This window comes from Prionailurus bengalensis, chromosome A2 (genome assembly GCF_016509475.1).
Source record: "Prionailurus bengalensis isolate Pbe53 chromosome A2, Fcat_Pben_1.1_paternal_pri, whole genome shotgun sequence".
Lineage (NCBI taxonomy): Eukaryota > Metazoa > Chordata > Mammalia > Carnivora > Felidae > Prionailurus > Prionailurus bengalensis.
In genome coordinates, this window is record NC_057348.1 from 148,882,992 (window position 1) to 148,910,661 (window position 27,670).

The following is a 27,670-nucleotide window of genomic DNA, read 5'->3' on the forward strand; positions in this document are numbered from 1 at the left end:
CTTGTTAGAATGCTATTTTTCATCCTTTTTTGCTACATTTTATAATAGCTTTGACTCCAACTTTTAGTGTGTTCTTTTTTATACCCCGATCAAAATGTGAATTTCTTGAGGTCACGGACTGTATTGTGTCTATTAGTTAGGTTTATATCCTTGTGAGCCCACTCCTAGGCACAAAGATGCTCAGTTCCTAATTACAGATTGAATTCAATTAAATAGTGTTTTCATATTAAATGCATTTCTGTCAGAATTGCTATTTTGAAAACCATTGATTATAGTGATTTGTATACACTTTTGATACCTGGTTTGGGGTGAATAATTAAGAAACATTTTAGGTTAAAATTGCACAGACATGCCATGAGTTTTCCCATTTTATTTCTCTGCATTGGGGAATTCTTGTGATAATCAAGGCAGGATCTAAGATGCTTCCCATGAAAGAAAGAGAGCATATATAATCATAATTAGATGGTGTAAAAATGTCAGACCAAAATGATACTAATTATTTTTTCCTGAAGCGTAACTAATATCCCAAAGCAAAAATACCGTTCATTCCCATTTTAAATCCCATTAGGATTATTGCGTATGGTATCTCAATGATTATAATAATTGGGCATACATTTCTACTTGATAAAGGTGCTACCATATTGTTACACAGTATCAGAAAATGTAAATAAAACCAATGGGCAGAATATATTCCAAAGGAAATTTTATGATCTAGGAAATAAAAATTCATAAATGGAATGGTTTCTCAAGACTACACTATCTGGTTCATTCTCTTTATTTTATTGGTAAGAAAAAGAAGCCTCAGGGAGGTTAAACAACTTTCTTGTTGTGACATAAAATTACTTGATATCAAAGAAGGAGGACTTCATTTCTTAACATCTGATTATAATCTATATCAAATTCCATTTTATTCTATATTGTTTATTTCACTCTATCAAGTTAACTGATAACATTTAAGGCAAAAGCTGTATTATTTTTATTCCGTTAATTTTTGTGTACTTGTAATGATTATCTTAGGCTAACCATGAGAACTGACTGAAAACCAACAGCAAACAGGAATAGAGATATCTATATAGAATCCAAAGATACTTGTGTCAGAATAGTTGAATTCAGAGGGGGAATTGTAGACTGTTCTGTAAAGAGTATGTTGTGTGGAGACTTTTCTTTCTAGCAGTATGACTGGTATCTTCGTTGATCGTCGCGTGAAAAAACTTCAAGTGTTGGGTGAAAACTTAAAAATGTGTTAAATTGGGGCGCCTGGGTGGCGCAGTCGGTTAAGCGTCCGACTTCGGCTCAGGTCACGATCTCGCGGTCCGTGAGTTCGAGCCCCGCGTCGGGCTCTGTGCTGACGGCTCAGAGCCTGGAGCCCGTTTCAGATTCTGTGTCTCCCTCTCTCTCTGCCCCTCCCCTGTTCATGCTCTGTTTCTCTCTGTCTCAAAAATAAATAAACGTTAAAAAAAATTTTTTTTTTAAAAATAAAAAAAACAATGTGTTAAATCGCTTTGATGAGCTGGCAAGAAAATTAGGATTATTGGAAGCAGTAAAAGGCTCCAGAGAGATCTTGGGGAAAGTACTTCCAAGCCAGTTTTTACCTTGAAAGTACTTGCCAAACCCAAGTGAACTTGCAAGGCACAGAGTAGGAACAAAGCCCAGAACCTCCCCAGCCTGGGGAGTCTAATAGAAAGTTACCCCCAAACTCCATGTGGAGTACATGGATCATCTAGAAATACCATCCTTTTCCCCATAATCTTCCCATCTCCTGTAAGGGACTGGAAGAAAATTGGTCCCCTTGGCATAGGCTGAAAGCAGGAAAAATCCCCAGAAAAAACCACATTTGCTGTCAAAATAAACATCATCTGGGTGGTGTGAGAAAATTTTAAAGCACGAGTTTGGGCTCCAGGTTGGTAGTTCTCTTGTTAACTAGCAGAAGCCATTGCTAATCTTTTCTGATGGAACCTATCTTTAAACCAGGCCTTCAAGAATTATTACAGACAAATTTCTAAGGAATATGAACTTATATAACACACACTTTTCCACACATATGTGCACGCATACACGATACACAATATATCCAGAAAATGAGGATCCAGGAGCAAGATTCAACAGAGATGGTTTACAAAAGAATCAAATCATCAGACATTCAGTATTGCAGCTATGAAACACTTAATACTGGTTTATCTCACAATGATATTTTAGTTAATAACTTTTGCCCTAATGGCTCCTGTCTGTTATGTCTTTTTCTTGCCTTATTGCAGTGTCTGTATTTTTTAAATTTTTTTTTAATGTTTTATTTATTTTTTAAGACAGAGAGAGACAGAGCATGAATGGGGATGGGGCAGATTGAGAGAGAGACACAGAATCCGAAGTAGGCTCCAGGCTCTGAGCTGTCAACACAGAGCCCGACGCGGGGCTCAAACTCATGAACCGTGAGATCATGACCTGAGCTGAAGTCGGACGCTTACCGACTGAGCCACACAGGCACCCTCCAGCCTGTATATTTTTAATGGCTGTATCATATTCCAGTTATACATACATACATACATACATACATACATTCATACATACATGTTTGTATCACTTATGTATATGTAGATTTGTGTGTATGTTTGTAACTAAGTCCCTGTTATTTTGCATTTTAATTGACTTTTTAAAAGTTGAATTTACTGTTCTATGATGAACATGCTTGTTGCCAAATCTTAAGTTCCCCCATGATAGTGTTTATTTTTATTGAGGATGGAAGGAAATGCCTAGAGCCAGAATTATGGAGTTAAGTAATATGTAAAATGTTAACGTTGAAGGAGGGATGGAGATATATATATATATATATATATATATATATATCCATATGTATGTATACACACGTTATGACAATCATGACTGATGGAATGGAAAATAAAAATTTTGACAAGTGCAAGATATAAGCATGCCAGATAAATGTGGAGGAAATAAGACTGGAAAAATTCACTACTTTTTTATTTGGTTTAGGTAAAAAAAAAATATATATATATATATATATATATATATATATATATATATATATAGCATTTGAGAGCTGCAGGGGATGGACAGTCTGGATAGATTGTAAAACACAATTTTTTAAATCAATTTTTTTGCTGAACATAGGGCAGACACAATCCTATGTTATGCTCTATTTATATAGAAACAGAGGGGGAAAAAATAAACCCCCTGCCAGCTGTAATTTTGAGTGTTGATCATGTCACGGCTCATGCTTAGCTGGTTTGGAAGGCTGATTTTAATTCTGTGGGAATATTCCAAGAGTTGTCGCCTAGAGTGCCTGGAAAGTTGACTGTTGCTGATTAACCCTAAAGAGTGACCATGGGTTTTCTGGGAAAGTTATTTAAAGCCACCTGTGCCTTAGTCATCCAGATGCTTCCAATGAGCCATGAAATAATGCTGTTTCTCTTTGGATGCCAGCACTCATTATCTTTGTCAGTGAGTTAAACCCTACCATGTTTTGGAACTTGTAGTTTGACTCTAAATTTGTATTCAAGGAGACCTTTCTCTCTCTTACCTCTTACAGTCATTTAGGGTTATTACACTTCCTACCTGTCACATTAGGCCTTTCAAAATAATTTCTTTCTTACTATGGGCATCCTTAGATTTAAGCACATCTGTGAGCATGGAGACAATGACAACATTTAACAATACCATTTCTTCTATACGAACTAGTGTATTTATGCACCAGTCATTTCCAGTGGCCTGGGCACCATCATAGACCATTTCACAGACAAAATAAGATTAATGGGCTCAGTCTGTGTTCAGCTTGATACTCATCCGCACCATAAATCCACTACTCAGCTGGCAAGCCATCATGGGAAGACTCCTGACTGGTCGAACATACATGTTAGGTCAGCACTGAGATGGGCTCATCTGATTAGAGAAATTCACTGCATTCTGTCATCCTTCGTATCACTCTTGGCTTTATTTTAACGAGAACTACTGAGCAAACGGTAAAATCTTTGGCAATCTGAAACATGAGTGAGGAGAGAATCCTTATTGTGAGGTTTAATCGTGGTTGGTGAACCAACACAGACATTTAGTTGAAACAGTACAGATCGGACGGAGAATTTCCCAGTTGTACCAATTTCCAAAGACTTCTGCCCTGCCATCCACTTGTTACACTGGTAATGTTTCTGCAGTGATCCTTCAAAACAGGGTCACCCCTACAAGAGGCAGGGGGACATCTGGGGCTGGTGGGAAAGGGTTCTTCTGGAGAACAAAATACTTACACTTCCTCTGTGGGCTACTCATCACCTCCCCGCCCCAATGCACAGATTTTCTTTTAAATAGCTATTAAAGAAAATGACAGCAGTGAGCATCGGAGTGTAGCTTGCTTGGAAGACAGTCTGCCATTTCCTCAAAATGTTAAACATAGAGTTACTGTATGACCCGGCAATTCAAATTCTAGGTATATATGGAAGAGAACTGGAAACATACGTCCACACAGAACTTGTATATGGATGTTCCTAGTAGTGTTGTTCCTAATAGTCCCAAGTGAAAGTATCCACGTTCATCAGTTGGTGAGTTAGATAAACTAACTGTGGTATATACACACACTGGAATATTACTCCAACTTAAATGAAGTACTGATAAATGCTACAACATGGATGAACTTTGAAAACATGCTAAGTGACAGAAATCAGACACATGATAAAGGAGGGGACTGCAGCTTACCCACACAAAAATCTTTGTGTTAGATATACCCGGCTAACCGCTAAAACCTATTTAGTAGATTCAAGATAATTAAAACTAGGGAATCAGTTAAAGAGTGGAAGGAGAAAGAATCAATGCCGTCTCCTTATGTAGCCTTAAAATAAAGTGAGTTGCAGGGTAATGTCACTAAGATAGGAATGCTTCTCAAAAATGGTCAATTAAAGTTCCCTTGTGCCTTATTGATCAACCATTTAAAAATATGCATGCAGTGACTGTGGATCCTTCGGTAATTGGCTCATATCTTACATTATGCTCTTCATAGAGCATGCCATTTCAGACTCCATTAGAGAAATAGTCTGTACTGTTACTAATGGAGCCGCCTTTGACTTACGCTCACGGAAGAGCACCGGGTGAACACGTTTTACCGATGGCTCAGGGTGAGCTCCATTAACCTTAAAATCTGTTGTTTCGTTGTTTTTGGTTCCTTGTCATTCCTCCGTCCGAAACATCGTGGAATTCATTGTTAGCAAGGTGATTAAAGCTTTTTTTCTTATTTTCTTTTTTAAGCCAAGACACCACCCCAGAAAAATAATTATAAATCCACGTGTTATTTGGGAAATAGAATGTATCGCATTCTTGAACCACCAACGAATATGGTATTTCTGGCTTTATAAAAATTTCTCCATGAGAAATTCACCCTGTTACGTGACCAAAAAATAACGATTTCATGCTGTGTCGCCAAACGTCTGGGAGAGAGAGTCTCACCTGAAGCAAGACTCGGGTGAGGTTTTTGCTTCCTAGCAGTCCGCTCACATTGAGGTTCCAGTCGACACAAGGTACTGCGCACACACATGCGCTGCTCCTTATACTTCAGAACATGGACTGTTTGTCTGTCTCACAATAACCTGTCACTAGGCAGTCTCTAACTTAGATCCTCCTTCCGTACGTTACGCTTTTTACCTGCGGGTGACGCTAGAGAGGGGCCGAAAGGAACTTCCCCTTCTTCCTCAGGGCTGAGGTCCTTGGAATTTCCTTTATTTCTTTCATTTCTCAGTCTTGCCCCGCCCGCAGCCTCTGCTGCTGCCCAATTCTGTAACTACTGACCATCAGACTTACTGCCCCACCTCACCTTGTTTCTAACTCAGGGCTTCCTGTGATGACCACGGGGAAGGCGAGGAGAGAGATAATTCTAAGTATGTCCCTGACTACAACCTCCATTCCTTTTAAATCTTCTCTGTCTCTGACTTCAGCCATAAAAACTCTGATCCGCGAGAAGTCCCCACGTGACAGCTTGCACTGCTTATCATCAGTCGGGGCGCTTTCCAAGTCTCATTTATTTCTCACCAAGCCTTGACCCCTCTGTGGTGGATCATTGGAATGTCTTTCTTACGAGAACCTTTGACTCCTTTTCCCCTTGTTCTTTTGCTCCATTCGGCTGGTAAATCCTCACCTCTAGCTCTCAGAGTCTAGTGTCTCTTCTCCATTCTTACTTCTGCTCTAGAATATTCCACAGCAATAGAGTGCTGCTATAAATTGCAGTTATTTCAGCCCACCTGGGCCCTCAGCAGTATAGAGGGATTATCAAGAAATCCTTCCTCAGATGTAACAGGAAAAGACAAAGCGAGGGAGAGCCACTGGGATTCCTTTAAAAAGAGGAAGCAGAAAAAGTGGGCTTCTGTTTGTATTTTGGGTATTGATGCAGGCGGACGCTCCAAAGCTCCCTCCTGATCAAGGGCCAGACCCTTTCCTGTCTTCCTACCCTCGTATTCCTGGACCTCCAAGGAACCCTCACCAGTAGTTTGGAGTTGGAGGGGTCATTATTTGCAGTGCTGGCTAGTCAGGAGAGGTGGGGAGAAATAGAGTTAGTTCTGGGTCTTGCTGCTGGGACTACATTAGAGAGGAAAGTTATTTCTGGCCTCAGTTGGACCATTAAGTGTCTTCCCCCCCAGAATCATTGCTTACATGATGGTTTTATCTGTAGAATGTTGTTTTTGTCAGTCTTCGCTTACATTTTTGATCAGAGAGGCTTTTTGTACATTGACTTGGATAATCAACTGCTCTATTCTGTGGAAAATGGATTTTAGGTGTCAAACCACTGTAAAATCAGGGTTTACTGCTCCCAGTTTTAGAGTTTTCCTATGTCACCCATCATCTGTGTCATTTGTTTTAATTTTTTTTATATTTGTTTATTTTTGAGCAAGAGAGAGAGTAACAGACCGAGTGCGAGCAGGGGAGGGGCAGAGAGAGAGGGCGACACAGAATCCGAAGCAGGCTCCAGACTCTTAGCTGTCAGCACAGAGCCCCACGTGGGGCTTGAACTCAGAAATTGCAACCTCATGACCTGATCCGAAGTCAGATGCTTAAACCAACTGAGCCACCCAGGTGCTCCTCATCTGTGTCAATTTATTCAACCTGTGAGTTTCTTGGAACATAAAGTGATATTAAGCACATTGTAGCGTATGTATATGGGGGGGGGGGAACTGTTTAAATACTGAACCTGCCATGTGTGGTTTTGATTTTGAGCAAGGCTCTGCACCCCCTGCCCCAGAGCCTCCCATTTCCTCATCTCTATGTTGAGTAATAATATTACAGGGATATTACTAGGATTAAGTGAAATGTTTTATGCTAAGGGTCCGGCACAGTGTCAGTTTCCTGGTAGATGTTTAATAAATACGAATCCCCTTTCCCCCTCTTGACCTTCTTCCTCATATCTGCATAATACTTGACACCTGTCTTCTTTATCTACACGGTACAAAATTAGAGCTACCCGGGAATAAAATATAATTGAGCAATGAAATATAGACAAGGCATTTACTCCTCTAATGGTGGGGATAACTAATTTGTTTCTACTTGGGAGATTGTTTTCTATAAATAATATTTATTATAATTTTTTAGCATTTTGCTGAAACATGATTCCTTACTTTGCATACTTTATGCAAAACACATTTGCTATTTGTTCCTACGTGGTTTGCACTTAGAATTCACTAGATCTAAAAAGACATTATCATTTTTTTGTTTGTTCATTTGTTTATTCATGTAAATAATAAATACTCAACAAACACTTACCAAGTACTTATTGTGTGCCGGAAACTATCCTAAGCACAAGAGATACATCCATGAACAAGATTGTATTGTTGTTAATCATTATAGACTTAGTGAGAGTTGAGTCCAAAAGATGATCCTTTCCTTGAAGGGGTTTATTCCCAGGTCCAACAGCAACTTACCATGAGCAATGGGATGTCACCACCAATCTTGATTTGCTTGACTTGACCGTAATAGTAAGTTATTTGAGTGTAAGAATAAATATCGTACTTCTGTTTTCTTCTTAATCTTACACCAAACCCCAGACTCATAGATAGTCCCTGTCACAGCTCCCAGCATTGGTGGTAACAGCAGCAACAGCATTGAGTCCTAACGATAATCTGTGCTTTAGAATGGGAACTTGCTAAAGAACTTAATCTAAGAGAAGGCTTCTGGCAAGGTGACAGCTGTGAATTCAGGGAATTCTTAGACCATTCAGCAGGCTCTTAGAGCCAATTAAAGACCCTGTTTATTGATGCAATCAGAATGCATTTTTATAATCCTTCAAAAGTGTTTATGAAGCAAAGTATTTGCTGTAAAAAGAAATTCATCTTCAGTGTGGTTCTTTTCAATGTGGAAAGGCCAAGTTGAAATCCAGGCCATGTTGAACATGTCAGATAAGGCATGCTGCTTTCTATGGCTCAGCACAGTTGACCATCAGACTGTGTACTGTTTCCATCTAAGCACTTGGCACAAACAAATCATAATCATAATATCTATACATTTAATATTATTTTTTTACTTTTTATTTTATTTTTATTTTTTAAAATTTATTTTGAGAGAGCAAGAGACAGCATGCACACATGAGTTGGGGAGGTGCAGAGGGAGGGAGAGAGAGAATTTTAGGCAGGCTCCACACTGTCAGTGCAGAGCCTGATGTGGGGCTCAAACTCATCAACCATGAGTGAGATCGTGACCTGAGCCGAAGTTGGACTTTTAACCGACTGAGCCACCTGGTGCCTCAATAGTATTTTAAAAAAAAATTTTATTTATTTATTTATTTATTTATTTATTTATTTATTTATTTATTTACTGAGAGCTATAGAGAGACAGAGCACAAGTTGGGGAGGGGCAGAGAGAGGAGGAGACACAGAATCCGAAGCAGGCTCTGGGCTCTGAGCTGTCAGCACAGAGCCCGACAACGGGGCTTGAATTCACAAACTGAGATCATGACCTGAGCCGAAGTCAGACACTTAACCAACTGAGCCACCCAGGCTCCCCTCAATACTCTTTTTAATTGAAAAACTAAAAGTAGAGAAAGGCAGATTTTATTCTGTCATGCTCTAAGTGTTCTCAGCAGTTTTCTAATCTTGCACTGCAATAATCATGCCCCCCAAATAAGACAGACATGTTCTAATGGCCTTGCTAACGCTCTTGACTCCTCCAGTGCTGCCTAAAGTAGTAGGAATAACATTTTAAAAATTGGACCTTTTGTATTTTAGTTTATGTTTCGGTGATTGTGTGTGTGTGTGTGTGTGTGTGTGTGTGTGTGTGATCAGTTAGACCCTTAACTGTTTGGTAATTCTAACGAGAAAAGGAGACCATTTATTTGAGATATACTAGGTGTCAAACCCTGTACTGAATCCCCTTGAGTACATTCTCACCACAAGTCTTTGGAAGAGTTTATTTCAGTATGTATTTTATAAATGGGAAAGCTGAGGCTCAGAAAATTTAAATAATTCTGTCACTTATAATATCAAGTAGCACATCTGGGGTCTGACATCGATCTTACTGATTTTTCCCACCATACCATGTAGTCCTCGCAGCGAGAACATTTGTTTCCATTTCTTTCTGAGGCTGGGCTTTTCGATTTCTGTTTTATTAACATGACTATATTCATTATAAATGCCATCAAATTCCAGTTGGGAAGAATCAAGGAATAAATAAGCTTAGGAGCTAATCACTTCTGTGTCAACGAATTCTAAAAAGCCCAGATTGTGAGCACTAAGATGCTGCCATCCCAGCAGTCTTTGGGTGGCCTTGGGGCCTCGTGCCACTTGTCTGCAAGAGCCTGTCAAACCATTGTCCTCGTTGTTAGAAACTGAAATATGACTGGGGCATTTCCTCCCCTTTCTGCACAATATGTATTCTACTCGATACTATTGTCAGTTTCTCTTTCTCTCTAACCATCCATCATCATTCCGCATTTCCTCCGGTGCCTATCACCCGGCCTCTGACAGCTGAGATTAGACTGTAAGCATAATGAATGAAGGGGAAGGAGATGCTCTGGCCCCTTTCGTGCTCTTCTCAGGATTGAACATGTTCCTTAAGAACGTTCGTGACAGCAGCTCCCAGATTGCTTGATTACAGGAAGGCGTGTGAGGAGGCATGTGTTTCTCACCCGGAATATTGCAATGCTAGACTAAATCTCGGAGGATTAGAGACTCAGACCATATGGTCTTTGGCCACGGCCTTTACTTTTGGTTCCTACCTGTTTATTTTAGGACGATGGTTTGACAAGAATATCTTCATTGGGTTGGTGCTGTTTATTGGTAATATATAGTAAGCTGGATTTGAACTTGTCGCAAAGAGGAAATCACATCAGATGGAGGGCAGATGGTGTTTGCGACGGGACTGGAAGCATGTATGAGGTTCCTATAGGTGGAATTTTGGTTGGAGGTTGAGGTATTTCTTCCCAGGCTCTACTTTTTATTTAGTTTCACCCTATTCTGGAAAGCAGTAATCACCTTTCTAGAGCTAACAGGGAACAAATGCAACAATTACTTAGGTTCCAGCCAGAACCTGGCCATTTCACAGCCTAATCTCCCTGTCACTGACATTTCTCGTGGCCCTTGGGCCTTATTTTTGGTATTGGATCTTTTGTTATCCACGTTTCTCATATGATTGTCATCCACAAATGGTGATTAAACACACCTATTACCCATAAGGCTCTGGGGATACAGAGAGAATTGCTTACGTTTGTTAGGTTTTTGACAGTTTACAAAGGACTTGCACGTATACTTTCTCATATAATTCCAGTAACATCTAAGTTAGGTGTTTCTTCCTTCATTCAGCAAATGTATGCTTTTATAACCATTTTCCAGGAAGTTCCATCCCGGGTTCAAAAATGTTACATAAGTATTAGAAAAGAAATGGAAGTAGAGTGACCTAAGTTAAGGTTATATAGGTTATCACATATGAAGTCACTGTTAAGGGAATTGTGGACCCTGGGAGAAGGCCATTTGACAGTTTAAACCTTTATTTTTAAAATTTGTCAAAGTTGATTTATTTTTGAGAGAGACAGAGACAGCATGAGTGGGGGAGGGGCATATAGAGAGGGAGAGAGAGAATTCCAAGCAGACACTGCACTGTCAGCACAGAGCCCCATGTGGGGCTTGAACTTACGAAACCACGAGGTTATGACCTGAGCCGAAACCAACAGCCAGAGGCTTAACCGACTGAGCCACCCAGGTGCCCCCCCATTTGACAAGTTTAAGGCTAGATGTGGTGCCTGAAGGAATGGTGGGAGGAGACAGGGCCCTGGAAATGGAAGCCCGTTGTGGACCAGGGCACGGAGGTGTGTGTGTATTCGGTGCATTTGGTAGGCATGAACATACTAGTTTGACTGGAGCTAAGTTAATCAGGTCTATATATAATTATCGAGGACCTAAAATCATTGAACCTGAGACTTTTTTAGAAATCATTGGAAATCATGTAGTCTTAACTCACATTTGTTCTTAAGAGAAATGTTCATATTCAGTAAATGAAGGTATTATATTGTTATGTAGATTTATTTCATAGGAAGTTATTGATTCTTGCTCCTGGAGTGCAGAATATAACCTGTTTTTTTTTTTTTCTACACATACACGTTTCTTTGGTAATTCAGTGCTCGCTTCATTTTATGATCTTAGAGAGGTATTGATAAAGAAGATATATTTATTCTGTTTGTGACCATACCGTGTGTCCTGGAGAGAAGGATTTTGTTAAAAGAGTCATGTTTGTGGTAGCCCTGATGCTCTCCTTATGCAAAACCACTGACTTAGCAGAACACTAATATCTCTGGTGCAAATCTAGTAAATACAACATGGATTTTTTCCATGAGAAAAATAGCTTACGACTTTCAACCAAGAGCTGTACATACTATTATATTTTCTGTTTTTCTTAAGAAAAGTCTTGCTCTGATTAGTTGGTAGAGACAACTGATCCAAATGGGATATGTCTAGACTCTGATGCCTCTGGGAAGTCTTGATGATCCAGGGTATGGATTTCTGAGGCTTCACACGTTTTTATCAGTCAATCTCCAAGATACCTCAGAGACCGTTAAGATAGATAATAAATCAAATGAGATTTAGTTGTGTTTGGTATCATGCAAAGAACTATAATTAGAAGGAAAATGTAATTTCAAAAAAAGAAATGAAATAATGTAAGTGTAGGTTGTTAGGATTTTGAGGAAGACCATGAAATAGCATCTATCTTTACTGTCAGAGTTCTGAAACTATTAGGAAATAACATAAGTCAGGCAGATGGAAGCTGAAATACCAACTTTTATTGGTACAAGCCAGACTGAAAGATGCAGCCTTCTTTGAGAGCCAAAGGAGTTTGCTAACTGAAAATCAAAATTAGACAAATTTACTCACCCACTTACAGAAGGGACTGGACCACTCCATCCCTCTCTGACAAGGCAAGACCTTTCTGGTTAAACTTGACAAGACAACACCATCTACAGGCATTCTGGTTTCTAAAGTGGAATAAGGAGGTTGCTGAGACATGCGTACTCAGCTTTTTCTTCTCAGTTTTACCAAGGGAGTCACTTCACTTCCCCTGGAGTGCATAAAAGACAGAGGCCAGGGATTACGTTAATTTTCATTCTAATGGAAGGTAATGTGAGTGGTGTGGGAGGGAGGGGGAGCACCTCTCCCAACACCCGAAGATGCACACTTTAGCGCATTTTAACCTTCTGAAATCAGGATGTTGTATTAAGTCTATGGCATGTTATTAATGCCTATGGACCAGAAGACGGTCAAAATGAGTTGTTTTTGCCTCAGTGTTTGTGAGCTGAGTGGATATTCCTCATACCATGAGCCTTCACTGATTCAATTAGTGAACCTCTTAGGGGCCTTTTGAGAAAAGAGCACAAGTCTTGGCCAGTATTGGAACACCTTCTCTTTAAACCTTCTGATAGAATCAAGTGCATACCAATGTTAGACCTTGCAGGATCGGTATCAGCAGCTGGAATAAAATACTGGATGAATTCCTGTAAGAAACCCACTTAGTGACACCGTTTAGAAAACAAGGATATTGACAACTCTGAGTCATTAAGAAAAGCTGGATTCTGAAAATTACATAATTTTAAGAACATAATTCATTTTTCTCACTCTCCCATGTTAAATGTGTATGAGAGATCTATGGTAAACACCTATTTATTTTAAAAACCTTAAAGTCTTAAAAAACCCTAAATAAATATTTATAAATTATATAACATACTTGTATATATTTAAACTATAAGAAGCTTTTCAATGAGAAAAAGATAAGGATGCATTATATAGTTTCAGTAGCAGGATTTAAAAAAAATTTTTTTTAACGTTTATTCATTTTCGAGAGACAGAAACAGAGTGTGAGTGGGGGAGGGGCAGAAAGAGAGGGAGACACAGAATCCGAAGCAGGCTCCAGGCTCTGAGCTGTCAGCACAGAACCCGACGCGGGGTTCGAACCCACGCACCGTGAGATCATAACCTGAGCCGAAGTCAGACGCTTAACTGACTGAGCCACCCAGTGCCCCCATTAACAGGATTGTCTTAAATTTAGTGTTACTCGATAATGTGTCTTACAATGAATGGGGTCTGAGATTTGGTGAAGTGTGGTCAGTTAGGTCTGTATGGGTCTCTGCTCCAACCTTTTCTGCCCCGGACAACTTGGATGGTACTTCCTCTTTGGGAAAGTTTCCTGTGCTGCACTGTCCAAGATGGACACTGCTGAGAGCAGATCCTAATTTTCATGTTTAACTGGGTCATGCCTTACCCTCTTTCTTTAAATACACAATTTATTTTTATTGTGCTTCCACGTTTTCACTCCAGAGTGAAAGTGCTCCCCTGCGGTTTACGTCATCAAAAAGACTGGATCCAGTCATTCCAAATAATTTTGTAGACCTGAAGGCAACTGTTTGCAAAGACAGTCCTTCTTATGACGGTATAACATTCATCTAGATAGCCCGGGTTTCTTTTTGGGGAATGTTCTAGTAAGCTCAATCTCTCTTCCTTTTCCTGCAAGGGGGTCCTGATGACAACCTAATCGAAGGTGGAGGAACAAAATTTGTCTGCAAACCTGGAGCCAGAAATATTACTGTCATATTCCATCCATTATTAAGGTAAGTCAAATCCTATGTACTTACTGAAAAATCAATATTTTCATTATTTATGCCGACGCACTGAATGCCAGTAGGTCAGTCAGCATTGAAACAAGTCCTAAAGAAAAAAAAAGAGTGTTGCATCTCCTAGGGCTTTACTATCAAAGTTTGTCAATAAAACAAATAATGTCAACTCATCTTAGTACCTATTTGTTCTCAGGAATAATACTCCATGAATACTTTTTAAAAATTTTCTTTATTTCCTGTCCCTGCCCCTCTCCCTCTCTGTCATTGTCCCTCCCTTCCCTTCTGTGTTTATTTCAGGGAGGGGCAACTTATGGTCCACAGGAGAAATCTAGTCTGCCACCTGTTTTTTTTTTTTTTTCACTAAAATTTTATTGACACAGTCATGCTCATCTATTCATGTATTGTCCATAGCTGCCTTGTGCTATGGTGTTGCAGAGTTGAATATTTGCAAGAGAAGCCATATGGCCTACGAAGCCTAGAATATTGACACATTGGCCCTTTACAGGAAAACATGGCAGACCCATGATCTGTCTCCCTAATTTACATTAATGATTCAGATATCCTTTGAGGATTGGCAAATCTTTGAACAAATATGACTTATCAAAACCGAAAGGCATTATAGCAGTCGCATATATGGTTTTATATGTTAAAGGACAGCTTGATGCTAACCGGAATAAAGTCTGTTGCTCAGTTTATTGTGGTACTGTGATTATAAGAAAATAAAAATCTGTGATACTTCCATTTAAAAAACTTCAAAGCCCTAAATGCCTTTAAAAAGAAACTTTTTTGGAAGAAGGGAAAAGGGGGTTATTATTCAGCAGCTCTAAAATTTTGGTTTTGCACAATGAAAAATGTCTAGAGAAGTGTTGGATAACAATGTGCATAGAGTTAACACTACTATACTGTATACCTAAAAAAGATTAAGATGGTGAATTAAATGGTAGGCATTGTTGACTTCAATAAAAAAGGGTACTCTTTGGGGCACCTAAGCGGCTCAGTAGGTTAAGTGTCCGACTATTGATTTCGACTCAGGTCATGATCTCACAGTTCGTAGGATCGAGCCCCATGTGGGGCTCTGCACTGACAGCACAGAGCCTGCTTGGGATTCTCTCTCTCTCCTTCTCTGTCTGCCCCTCCCAACCCCTCATGCAGGTCCTCTCTCTCTCTCTCTCAAAATAAAATTTTTTTTAAAAAAGGGTACTCTTTGGACACAGATATCTGATGTAATATTAAGTGTGTGTTTTCTCTGTGATGAGCCAGTATTTATTTTTGCTTTGTTCATATAATGGACCAGAAACTCTTGGGTTCGTTAGAGGTTAGGTCCTCAGATCATCCCATTAACTTTCTTATGTAACTAATATAATATTTGAGGCATTTGAAATAACAGGTAAGCAGATGCTACTAAATTGTCCAGATAGAATATTGAATGTACTTTTCTAAAACATGAGCAGTTTACTACTGGCATTATCCTACCTTTTCATTAACCAAGACTTACTAAATTGCAATCATTGGAACGAGTTCAATTCAGATCTCTTATTTAAGCAATGAGTTTTAAAAATTATGCTGAAATACTTTACTCAAAATTAGTTTTAAATCCAGAAACACAAATATGTAAATTAAACAATAAAGACATCCTTCCATGCAGTAACAAAGAAGTCTTTTTTAACATTTATTCATTTTTTGATAGAGAGAGAGTGGGAGTGGGGGAGGGGTAGAGAGAGAGGGAGATATAGAATCCGAAGCCGGATCCAGGCTCTGAGGTGTCAGCACAGAGCCCGACACAGGGCTTGAACCCATGAACCATGAGATCATGACCCGAGCCGAAGTCGGACGGATGCTCAGCTGACTGAGCCACCCAGGCACCCCGATTTTTTTTTTTTTAAGTAGGCTTCATGCCCAGTGTGAAGTCCGATTCGGAGCTCGGACTCACAACCCTGAGATAAGACCTGAGATGACACCAAGGGTTGCACCCTTAACTGACTGAGCCACCCAGGCACCCCAAAGAAGAGATTTTTTTTTTTAATTTTTTTTCAACGTTTTTTAATTTATTTTTGGGTCAGAGAGAGACAGAGCATGAACGGGGGAGGGGCAGAGAGAGAGGGAGACACAGAATCGGAAACAGGCTCCAGGCTCTGAGCCATCAGCCCAGAGCCTGACGCGGGGCTCGAACTCACGTACCGCGAGATCGTGACCTGGCTGAAGTCGGACACTTAACCGACTGCGCCACCCAGGCGCCCCTGAGATTTTTAAAGAAGCATTGTTAATCTTTCAAAAAACCTGTTTCAGCAAACATTCACAACAAGTAAATCGTGTAATTTAAGAATCACGGAATTAAGAGAATTAAGACTATTCCTCTATAAATCTAGTTGATTTTCTATATATAAACGTATGAATTGGAACATATAGAATTTCTGGATTAAGTGACAGTGCTCATATTTATTTCACCTGACTTTGGTACTTAGTTTAATACTCATTTTCTTCTTCAATTAAATTGATTTCTACTTAGAGCTGCTAATTGTTAGGAAAATGGGAAATACCTTAATCATTATAGGCATCTTCTAACCTAGATTTAGCGCCATAATTTACTGGTAAGGTATGCCATTGCATGGATAGATGAAATCCTTATGCTTATATTTGTTCCAAAGCATAGAGGAAGATCTTTGGAAGTTTTTTAGCTATATTGTCAATAACCACTTTTCAAGAGATTTTTTTTCCCTAAGGTTGTTTTTTTTTTTTTTCTTTCCCTTTGTTAAGGTGAAGTTAGAATGGGGGAAAAAGGTTATCCTTATTTCACACTTAATAAATTGCATTTTTGCAAAAATACTCATAGAGTTTAATGTATTACAGTTCTTGACTATTATTTTTTAGCATTTAATCCTGCTTTACAAGAGAGGTTTTAAGGCTTGGTAGCGCTCGTACTGGTTTTACACACTTGATTGGTCTCTATTTTTATTCAGTATTGTATTATTGATTAGAATTGGAGAAATGTTTGTTGCATGCCATGGTTTATAGTCATTCTCTGTGTAACTCTTAATGGAAGCCACAAGAATCTTATGTGGTCTGCAAGGTGAGTGAATTCCTTTCTAAGCAGGTGATCATTATGGATTTTGAATTAGCCTTTGGCTCAAATGGAAACCTTGCTTCTCAAACCCATATAGAGTCTCAGCTGAAACTTCATAATGGGCTTAAGGGACTTCAGATCATTAAGATCTTACAGTTTTGTTTTTTGTTTGTTTGTTTGTTTGTTTTAGTTTCTACACTTACAGATTTGGCAGTTATTAGATTTATTATTTCTTCTAAAGTTTGGAAGTTTAGTTTTGGTAATGAGAGGAAAGTGCACCTTATCATACGAGTGCATTTTCATTTTTACTTAGTGTTCAAATTTTTCATTTCTCCTCTGGCCGCTCAGTCATTCATGCTCAACAAATGTGTATTGAGCACTTATGATACATGTTTTCCCTTCTGTAAGTTAGGTGAGGATTCTTTAGAAATAGTCACTCTTATTTCTATGGGATTATTTGAACAAAATACGTATACATATATTTTCCATCCTCTAGAATGCCCCTTGTTGTGTTTCCGTGCAAGCTCAAAGTGAATGTGATTTTGCACATTCTTATTTACAAGACAAGATAAACTATGGGAGAGGTAGCCTGGAAGAATGGAAAGAGGGGAGAAAAACACAGGATAAGAAATTTAAAGTGAAAGCCTCAACAAATTAGGTGCAGATCCAGGTTCCTTCTGTTCGGTTTTTACTCACTGATTATTTATTGGACTCTGATTCTATGCCAGGTCCCAGGGACACACAAAAAATAACATGAAATTCTTGCCTGAAAGGTACTCACTCAGTAGCTGCCTTGGTGGCAAAAACGGAGAAGCCCAAAAAGGCCAATTATTGGCGCGGACGGAGATGATCTCTTACACGCGGTGTGCAAATGGGCACAGCCTTTCCTGAAGCCCAAAAAGGCCAATTATTGGCGCGGACGGAGATGATCTCTTACACCCGGTGTGCAAATGGGCACAGCCTTTCCTGAAGCCAGTTGGGCAGCAGTGAGCAGTCACATCCCTTCCACCCAGTACTGCACCGCCTCGACTCCCTTGTGTGCCTCTCCCTTGCAGTGACTTGTTCTTTTCCCATCCTCATTCCCCAAACTCTTCTCCTAATGGATCATAATAATCTTTACTTATAACTGGCATCCTATTCAGAAAGTGAGTTCAGAAGGAACTTATCACAAGTTGGCCTTTATCACCCATCTCAACACTGCCATTGTTTTCTTACTTACACTCTCTCCTTCCGCGAACGGAGATAGTGTTCTTTGGAAGCCAGAAACCATTTCAAGTGTGTAGGGCTTTCCTTTTCCTTTGCTACTTTCCCCCTGTGTCTAGCAATACTCGTATTCTGTCTTCCTGAACTTTGTATGTGGCTAGTCTACCCTTCATTTATTAAAAATGTTCTTTGCATGGGGCGCCTGGGTGGCTCAGTCGGTTAAGTGTCTGCCTTCAGCTCAGGTCATGATCTCACAGTTCATGAGTTTGAGCCCTGCATCAGGCTCTGTGTTGACAGGTCAGAGCCTGGAGCCTGCTTCGGATTCTGTGTCTCCCTCTCTCTGCCCCTCCCCTGCTCGCTCTCTCTCTCTCTCAGAAATAAACATTAAAAAAATATTCTTTTCATAATTTTAATTGCCAATGTATTCTCTGTAGCACAGAAGTTTTCTTCATTGAGAACTCTGAACCACCCTATTCCAGAACACCGCACAGTGGATTCCCATTATGCTTATTCCCATTATGCATTGTTTTCTGTATTCTTAGCAGTCATTTTTCCTGTCCTCCCATAACATCACTGTACAAGGTCCCGGATCTGGCAACCTTGCTAGTGTATTTTTGCACTTTTCTCCTAAGCACTGCCATTTCTTCACTAGGAAATGTCGTAGGGTGTTGGAGACAAATACGCCGACTTCCAGTTTGTTCGCTCTGCGTTTACTCTGCTGCCTCCTTGACTTGCGTATTTAATGATTTTCCTTACTATTTTCTCATTCCGGTTAAGAAATCAGAAAATTGCCACAGAGAATGAAGTTTTAGAAAGATGAGGTATCTAGTATTATCTTGCTTGCTTTACCCGTAGCCTGGCAAGGCACTGTGTGCAACTAAACCCTTAATGGAAGTTTCTGATGCAAGGATTCATCTCATCAAGTTTGCTACCTCTGGGTCTCACTGAACAAAACATACTGAAATGAAGAGGTTCTTATACTTAGGTAGATTCTGACATAATTTCACCAAAATAGAGACCCTGAATATGATAGGATGAATACCTTCCCCCACCCTCCCTTCCCCACTGACATATTTGCTGTTTTTAGTTTTCTCTGGAAATAGTCATGAGGAATGGATGTATTCGCTCTAGTAAATGGATTTTATTTTCTAGGCTTTGAATTGGGGAAACAGGAAGAAAATATGTTATTGGTGAAATCTGAGTGACGTACTTCCTTTTGTCTAGATCTGACATGCATTTGGATTTTTTGTACAAAAATTATTTCTGACTAGTTACATCATGGTAATTATTAACTGTGAGCTGAATATAAAAAACTTTGTCAACAAAGTGCATTTTATTGAGGTATCAATCACAGTTTGACAAGGTAAGACTTTTTAGTTATAATTAATATATAATGTAGGCATTTCTGGAAATTTGAAATTACCTAAAATTTGTGAGATTTTGCAGGGAAGGAGGGAGAAATTATTTCTCCCTTTGTTTTTTCATTTATCACTATTCTTTATTCTCTAAAAGCTCCCAGAGAACATATCATTCCTTTGATTGCTAGTATGCTTCCTTCATATAGCAAAAAATGAGTGACAACAAAAATTATTCCTTTAAAACTCTAAATGCTTGTAGCATCTAACTTAATTAGATGGGGCGCCTGGGTGGCTCAGTCAGTTAAGCGTCTGACATCAGCTCAGGTCATGATCTCACAGTTTGTAAGTTCTAGCCCCTTATAGGGCTCTGTGCTGACAGCTCAGAGCCTGGAGCCTGCTTTAGATTCTGGGTCTCCCTCTCTCTGCCCCTCCCTCTGCCCCTCCTCTCTCTCTCTCTCTCTCTCTGTCTCTCTCTGTCTCTCTCTGTCTCTTTTCTCTCAAAAATAAGTCAACATTAAAAAAAAAACACCTCAAGCTTTATTAGTCTCTCATTTATTTATTTATTGCGTGCATTTGTTATTGCATACATTCTGGGCCATTGAGGCAAATTGGTGGGAAGTGTTGCTAATGGAAATGAAGTTACCAGGATGCGTGGGTGGCTCACTCTGTTAAGCATCTGACTTTGGTCAGGTCGTGATCTCCTGGTTCATGAGTTCCACAGTGTGGAGCCTGCCTGGAATTTCTCTCTCTCTCTCTCTCTCTCTCTCTCTCTCTCTCTCTCCCTCCCTCCCTCCCTCCCTCCCTCCCTGCCCCTCTCTCTCTCCCTCTCTCCCTCTCCCTCCCTCCCTCTCCCTCTCTCTCCCCCTCTCCATCCCTCCCTCTCTCCCTCTCCCTCTCCCTGCCCCTCCCCTACTCACTCTTTGCTCACTCTCTCTCTCGAAATAAATAAGTAAACTTAAAAAAAAAGACAAAGTTATATATTTGAGTCTGTTGCACTCAACCTTCTCACTACTAGAGGTTTTCGCTTTCAAAGGTGGACTCATTGAAGAGAAGTAGCGGGATTTAATGTAGCTCATCACTGCTTGAGAAAGAAAAGTTCTGGGGCGCCTGCGTGGCACAGTCGGTTAAGCGTCCGACTTCATCCAGGTCACGGTCTCGCGGTCCGTGAGTTCGAGCCCTGCGTCAGGCTCTGGGCTGATGGCTCAGAGCCTGGAGCCTGTTTCCGATTCTGTGTCTCCCTCTCTCTCTGCCCCTCCCCCGTTCATGCTCTGTCTCTCTCTGTCCCAAAAATAAATAAACGTTGAAAAAAAAAAAGAAAAAGAAAAGTTCTCGGACTTTAGAGCTAGGACAGGGCAGGAATAAGGACACCTGAGTCCAAGGAAGCCTTCTCATTGTACCCTGATGTGACCTCTTCCTCTTCTTATAAGGACTCCAGCCCTACTGGATTATGGTCCCACTCTTATGGCCTCATTTAACTTTAATTCTCTGTTGTGGAAAATGTACACTACATTTTGCAATGAGAACAAACTCAGGAAATTAATTTATTAAATGATGTATTTAATCATTCTTTCAGCACTGGAGCCATTGTTTCGATGGAAAGGAGTTTTCTGTATCGCCCAATGGAGAGGACAGATCACTGAATGTGGGCTGGGGGTGGGTAGGAGTGACCACTTTTTAATTTTTTATGTTGGCCAAATTCCTGTGTGTCTTAGTTTTCCGTGTCTATAAAATAAAGGAGTTGATTGGTCTGGATTTTGCTTTCTACCTTTCAAAAGTTTGTGCTTTTGGGACTAGGACATGCTTTTATAATATTTAAGGACTCCAAAGGCCTGACATTTTAAAACTTAAAAATCCAAATGACAATGTGTTTCTTTTTGCTTATTTGCTTCAACTAGCTTTTGAAAGGCATTTGGCTCTTTAGGGTAATGACCACTTTGCGTATATGAAGTATGTTTCTTATGAGACAGTTGAAGAACAGATGTTTGCAGTTGGGGTGACTTGGCAGAGGTAAGAGGCTGGAGACAGAGTGGATGATGATGGTATTTGAGTTGCAGAAATGTCACCGATGCTTCCTCTGTTGAACACAGCTCGAATATTGAATATCCGGGCCGTGAGCATTTTTCACTATTTATTATCAGCCACACTTCATTAAAACCAGACAGCAATTAAAGGCTCTCTGGGTAGAACAAAAGATGAAATATTCATTGGTCAGTAAGGAGCAGGTTGACATTTAGATTAGTTAGGGGGATGAAACTTCTTGGCAGCTTGAGCTTTGGTGGTGGTCAGAATTTCTGTGGTTGGCTGTGTGCCATTCTGAGGGCACACAGCAGTAGGAGCAAGTAATCGTAATCATAATATCTAGTCATATTTGTCTCCGATTACAGAGAACAGTAACTTCGAAAAGTTAATCTTGTCAGATGTAGCAACCGCCAGTTAGCAGCAGCTTGGGTTGGGGCAGTTAGGGCTGCGAAATTGCTTTGAGACGCCTGTGATTGTTAACGCAGGGCTTGAAGTCGGGAGGTCAGGAAGTGGTTGAAATCAAAGCTCGGACAGTGAAAGGCACCGAAATTGATGATGCCATTAATGCAGCAGGTCAGGTTTCTCAACATGATATCCCAAAGTAAATGGCATTTGTGATTAACACTTGCATTTTGTATTTTTTTTTTTGTTTTATTAATTACGGTACTTATCGCGTCGACAATGCTGGTAGATCAAAGGCATAAAAAATTCCTTGTGATAATTAAGCATAATAAAAATCCATTCGCTCATCCATTTAATAAAATTTATTGAGCGCTTACTTGGTGCAACTCCTCTCCATCTAGCAAGTAATGAGTCTCTACCCTTGTGGAATTTAGTCCAGTGGAAAAGTCAGACAATAAAACAGTAAACTAACACACATGGGAAACAGTATCAGGTAGCGATAGTTTTAGGAAGAACAATAGATCAAAGTTAGGAATTTGAAAAGTGACCCCTGGAGGTGAGGGCACTGTTTCAGGTAGGGTGGAGTAGGAAGGCCTTTCTGGGAAGATGACATTTGGTTGGACTGTGGAAAATGAAGAGACGGAGGAAGCTGTGTGAATATCTGGGGCAGAGTGACCTGGGCAGAGGAGATGGTGCGTGAAAAGGAAAAAGACGCGACGGTCGGGGAACAGTGAACAGATGAACGTGAAGAGGGGTGTGTGTTGCTGGCGGGCGTGTGGGGGAAGATAAGTACACAGGATGGTCAAGGGAGAAACTTCTCTCTTGTGTCTAAACAACAAAGAAGGCACCATGTTGGATTTTTTAGAAGCTTTTGGGACTAGATCTGAAACTTCCAGAAGTTCTGAAGGTTTAGAGAAAGCCCCACACAGTGACTGTCAGCGAATGCTCTTCTAACACCTCGTCTTACTGGATTTGGGGCACTCAGGAAGGCTTGTTTTCAGGAGTGAAGTCATCAGCACGACTCTGTTTGGTATGGCGAAAATCTCTGTCCCTGCTGACAGTTGTGTCTCCTGAGACGGAAAATAAGTCTTTTGTATGTAGCCCACTTCGATGATATTATCCAAAGATATTGAGCCATTGTTAGTATGCCATCAGCTTATCAACATGTTATTAAGGCTTTATTCCGTGTGACATTCCAGATATCTGGGAGTTTTTAAAGAATAGTTGTGGCCGGACTCGAGGCTGTTTCCTCGTAAAGGGGTAGTATGCTTTGGTGGGCTGCTTTGTAGAGGGCCTGTGGGATTTTTGTAACAAATTTTGCCAACAAATTAATCTTTCTTTTAATAGAAAATAATTCTGGGTGATCATAAACTACTTACGAATCTTACATATATTAGTTTAAACCTGGCCTAGCACGGAGGATCTTTTCAACTTTTTGGCACTAACTCTTGCTGATTACTGACTGAATCTGGTTCATTCATTTTAGGCCATTTTAGACCATTTTAGGTCTACCGAACTCCAAATCCGCATTCCTGTAACAGCCTCGATTTCTGCTTTTTGTGGTCTTTGTTTTCCTCACCTCCTTTCCTAACATTACTTCCACCATTCAGGAAGGAAAGTGGTTCAAATGCACCTTTTACATGAACGGGGTGCACAATAAATATTTGTTGGGAGAATTAATGTGTCGCCTGTAAGGGTGCTTAGCAGCTGTCTGTTGATTTGAATGTTTTTTTCGTCAGTTAACAATAAAAATATAAAGGAAAATTATATTTTTCTTTAGTGGTGATACTGAAATAGATCAATCTTTCATACCTAGAAGTGGTAGAATAGTGGGGTTTGTGTGTGTGTGTGTGTGTTGCCTCTGTTGTAATAAGAAAGTGTCTGTTACAGGAAATACACAAATATAAAGGTGAACTTAGAAATTTCCTTTTTTTTTTAAACATTGATCCTAACATACTACTCAACCTAGATACTTTGTCCTTTCACTCTTTTTTCTCTTATTACTACGTCAAAAGCTTATGGTCGTACGAAGTGCTTTTGCCTTATCATTCTTTCCTGAATTGTAGAAGCTCCTTCCAAGATTATAAAACCGTTTCTTATAGGAGAAGCCTTGCTTTAAAAGCTTTTTTATTTAGCCTCTTCTGTTTCTGCTAGTTTTTTTTCTTCCCACTTTTATGTAAAAAGTGTGCCATAGTCCCTAGATCATTTTTTTGATTATATATGTAGTGTGTGTGAGTGAGTGAGTGAGTGTGTGTGTGTGTGTGTGTGTGTGTGTTATGTGTGGTTTCTTTTGAAAGAGGGAGCTAAGCTTGATTATTTGGAGTAAGCGTGAATGTCACAAGCTGAAATAATTCTTTAGTCTTTCATTTCCCAATGTTTTTATCTTTGAGAAACGCACAAAAGTAGGGTACCCGTGTCAGTTTGATGTGTGTGTTGGTATTTGGCAGAATATTATTCTGAGTGTTCACAGGTATGTGATATTTTTATACGGATACATGTTTGTTCTTAATGAGCTAAAGCTTATATAGACATTTTGAAAGATGCTAGTGATTAGACAGTCTAGCAAATAACATTGTAGATCATACATTATTCATGCATGGCAGGAAATGTGGCTACCCTATTGCATTTTTATGAAACATACCTTTTTTTTTTTCCCCTTGTCCTCAGAATTATGAAAAATACTGCTATGTTTTCAGACGGTCTGACCTGTGAAGGGCTGTGAAACACTGTCGTGGTACATTTAGATTTCAAACCCCACAGCTGAGAAACTGCTTTTGAATTTACGTGATAAACGTTAAGTGTTTTTAATCCTCAAATTAACTTTCAGAGATTCAACTGTAGTTTTCTTCCACTTTTGTGTTTCCAAACCATGTTGCGTGATACATGGCTGCACACGGATTGCGACTAACTGGCAGTTTTGTGTTACTGACCGCGGTGGAGAAACGATCAAGGCGCCAAGCCAAATAGCAATGCACGTTTGAGCGACGACGTTAGGAGAAGTCAGGCATGCCTGTCTGGTTAGGAGGAGAGTACACGCCGTTCCTCGTGAGAAAGAACTGGCAATCTTTGTGAAAGCCAGAAGAAAACCAGAACGTTTGATGCCTGTTTTCAAATATGTAAATGTGTGTCACTTAAAAGGGAGAGAGTAATTTGGGTTTTTGTCGCTTCACACATCGGGGTTAGGACCAGTTAGTTGGTTGGATGTTAAAGGGGTTGTACTCCCCACAACAAGAACTTTCTAATGAGTTCAGCAAAAATGGGAAAGGTTTCCTTGGAAGACAAGACCCTTCCTGGAGATGTGGCTAACTATGTGCTCGGCTGTCAGGTCTGCGTTCTGTAGATCTGGGGTTTCTGATCCACTGTGCAGCTTCTGAGCTCCACCTCGATCGGTTTCTTCCAGTCTCGCTCATCTGGGTTACTTTTTAATATTGCAGTTTAATGCTGATGATTGTCGTTGGCTAGGCCAAGGAGTTATTGTAGACTTCTGCATCGTTTCATCACCTTTGTTTTCTGACACAGGGTAGGAAAGAGATTCACATGACGGCTGTTTGCAGAGCAGTGGTTATAGAGTCTCCACCCTTCCTCCTTTTTGCTTTTTATTTCTCTTCTCTTTTTTGTATTTTGCTGATTTTTTTTTTCCTGTGCCAGTAATGGTTCATGTGACTATAAGTTGACTCTTAGTGATGCTTAAGGCAAAAAGAAAGCTGGGTCTCCTCTGCAGTCAGCTAACATGGGACTAAAACTTAATAAATAAATAATAATAATAGGGGTGCCTGGGTGGCTCAGTTGAGTGGATGTCCGACTTTGGCTCAGGTCGTGGTCTCGTGGTTCGTGAGTCAGGCCCTACATCGGGCTCTGTGCTGACAGCTCAGAGCCTGGACCCTGCTTCAGATTTTGTCTCCCTCTCTCTGCCCCTCCCCTGCTTGTACTCTGTCTCTCTCTTATTTTTTTAAATAATAAATGAATAGTAAAATAACATTATAAGTAATGAACCTAAAATCATGCCTGCTGTTGATTTTGACCTGGATATGCTGATGTTTTTGGTACAGTGTTTTCTACTAATTAAATTTTATAATTATCACTTAATATTATTGGAAGCTTACATATAAAAGACAGCAGAGAAAAATTGTTTTTTGTTTGTAAAATATTTACGTAATTTGTGTGCTGCTTTTTACATATTCTGAACATATATTTGTCCTGGGCTGTAGCAGCCAAAACATGCCCATTCAGCATTCATTGAAATATGTTTATATCCAGCCACAGGCCTATTTACATCTGATTTTGAAACCTAAATTGATAATGTAATTTGGTATCAAAATAATGTAGGAATGCCTACAGGAAAATCACAGTCTCCTATATATAACTTCTATTCCTTTGGGGGTGTGAGCTCTACATTGCTTCTCTGTGTGATTTGGCAAATTATTTTGCTGTTCTCCTTGCTTGCCCCTCAGAAGACTCTCTCCTGTCTGTCTGTCTGTCTGTCTCTCTCTCTCTCATACACACACACACACACATTCCTGTTCATTTTGTTCTCTTATTTCTGTTTTGTTTCCTTTGTTTCCAGGGCTTCTGTATAACACCCAAGGCTCTTCCTGGTCATTTTTAACTTTTTTACTTTTAGTGATTGTAATTTGAACATTTAATCATTAATATTGCCTCCTGTGTGTGTTTTTTTTAATCTGTAGTACTGCAAGTGAGATATTTTCCATTTCACGGGCAAGAAACCCTTTTCATCTTCTTTTTGTAGTTAAAAACAAACAAGAAGAAACTTCAAACCGAGCAACAGTATTTTCTTGAAACTTTGTTATTTCACAAGTGAGCAAAGCAAGGTTTTTGATTTCAAGCAAAAGAGGCAAGAACAGCCAGATAAAAAGAATAGAGGTGAAAAGGTCATAAGAGAAGCTTTAGTTTTTAATGACCTTAATTTCATTTTTTGGTGAGAGCGGTGGTTTTGAACTTGGAAATGCTGGATCTTTTTGTTTTGCAGTTGGAATAGATCCTGGAGTTCTTGATGTCCTCAAGTTGTTTTTGGCATTTGTGGAAGAATAGTAATCATTTGGTGGTTACTATTTCTAAATTCAGTGAGCACTCTCTAAAGCCTATTCCTGTAAGCTACCACATCATGAGTAGGTGAGAAAGTATTTGATACACAGCAAGAAGAAAAAAGTGTAATGCCAGCAAGTTTCTAAGCTATCACTCTTGAGTGAAAGAATATGGAAGCGTCTTAATTGGATTCTGGGAATTCAGAATCTATAAATATTTTAAAAGTGAATCTATTTTTCATTTTTATTGATGATACATATGCATTAACACGTACAAATCTTTACATATGTATTTGTGTATATATTCACATACTTGTGTGAATGTTTACATTTGTACACGCGAGTATATCCGTGACCCAGATCAAAATAAAGAACACTGATACAGCTCATTATCAGTGCCCCAGAAGACCTTCTCGTATTGACTGTCAACCCCCTTCCGGAAGAGGTGACCATCACTGCCATTGTATGTAGATTGGTTTTGCCTGTGCTTGAACTTCATATGAATGAAACCATACAATAT

General features: G+C 39.7%; 1 protein-coding gene across 1 annotated transcript in view; it reads left to right on the top strand.

Moving 5' to 3' along the window:
• The window catches only part of EXOC4 (exocyst complex component 4), a 754,752-nt gene that overhangs the window by 325,636 nt on the left and 401,446 nt on the right, over positions 1-27,670 (top strand). Inside the window, exon 10 of the mRNA XM_043589551.1 lies at positions 13,963-14,059. Coding sequence (XP_043445486.1) covers positions 13,963-14,059 — 97 coding nt within the window. The remainder of the gene's footprint in view (positions 1-13,962; positions 14,060-27,670) is intronic.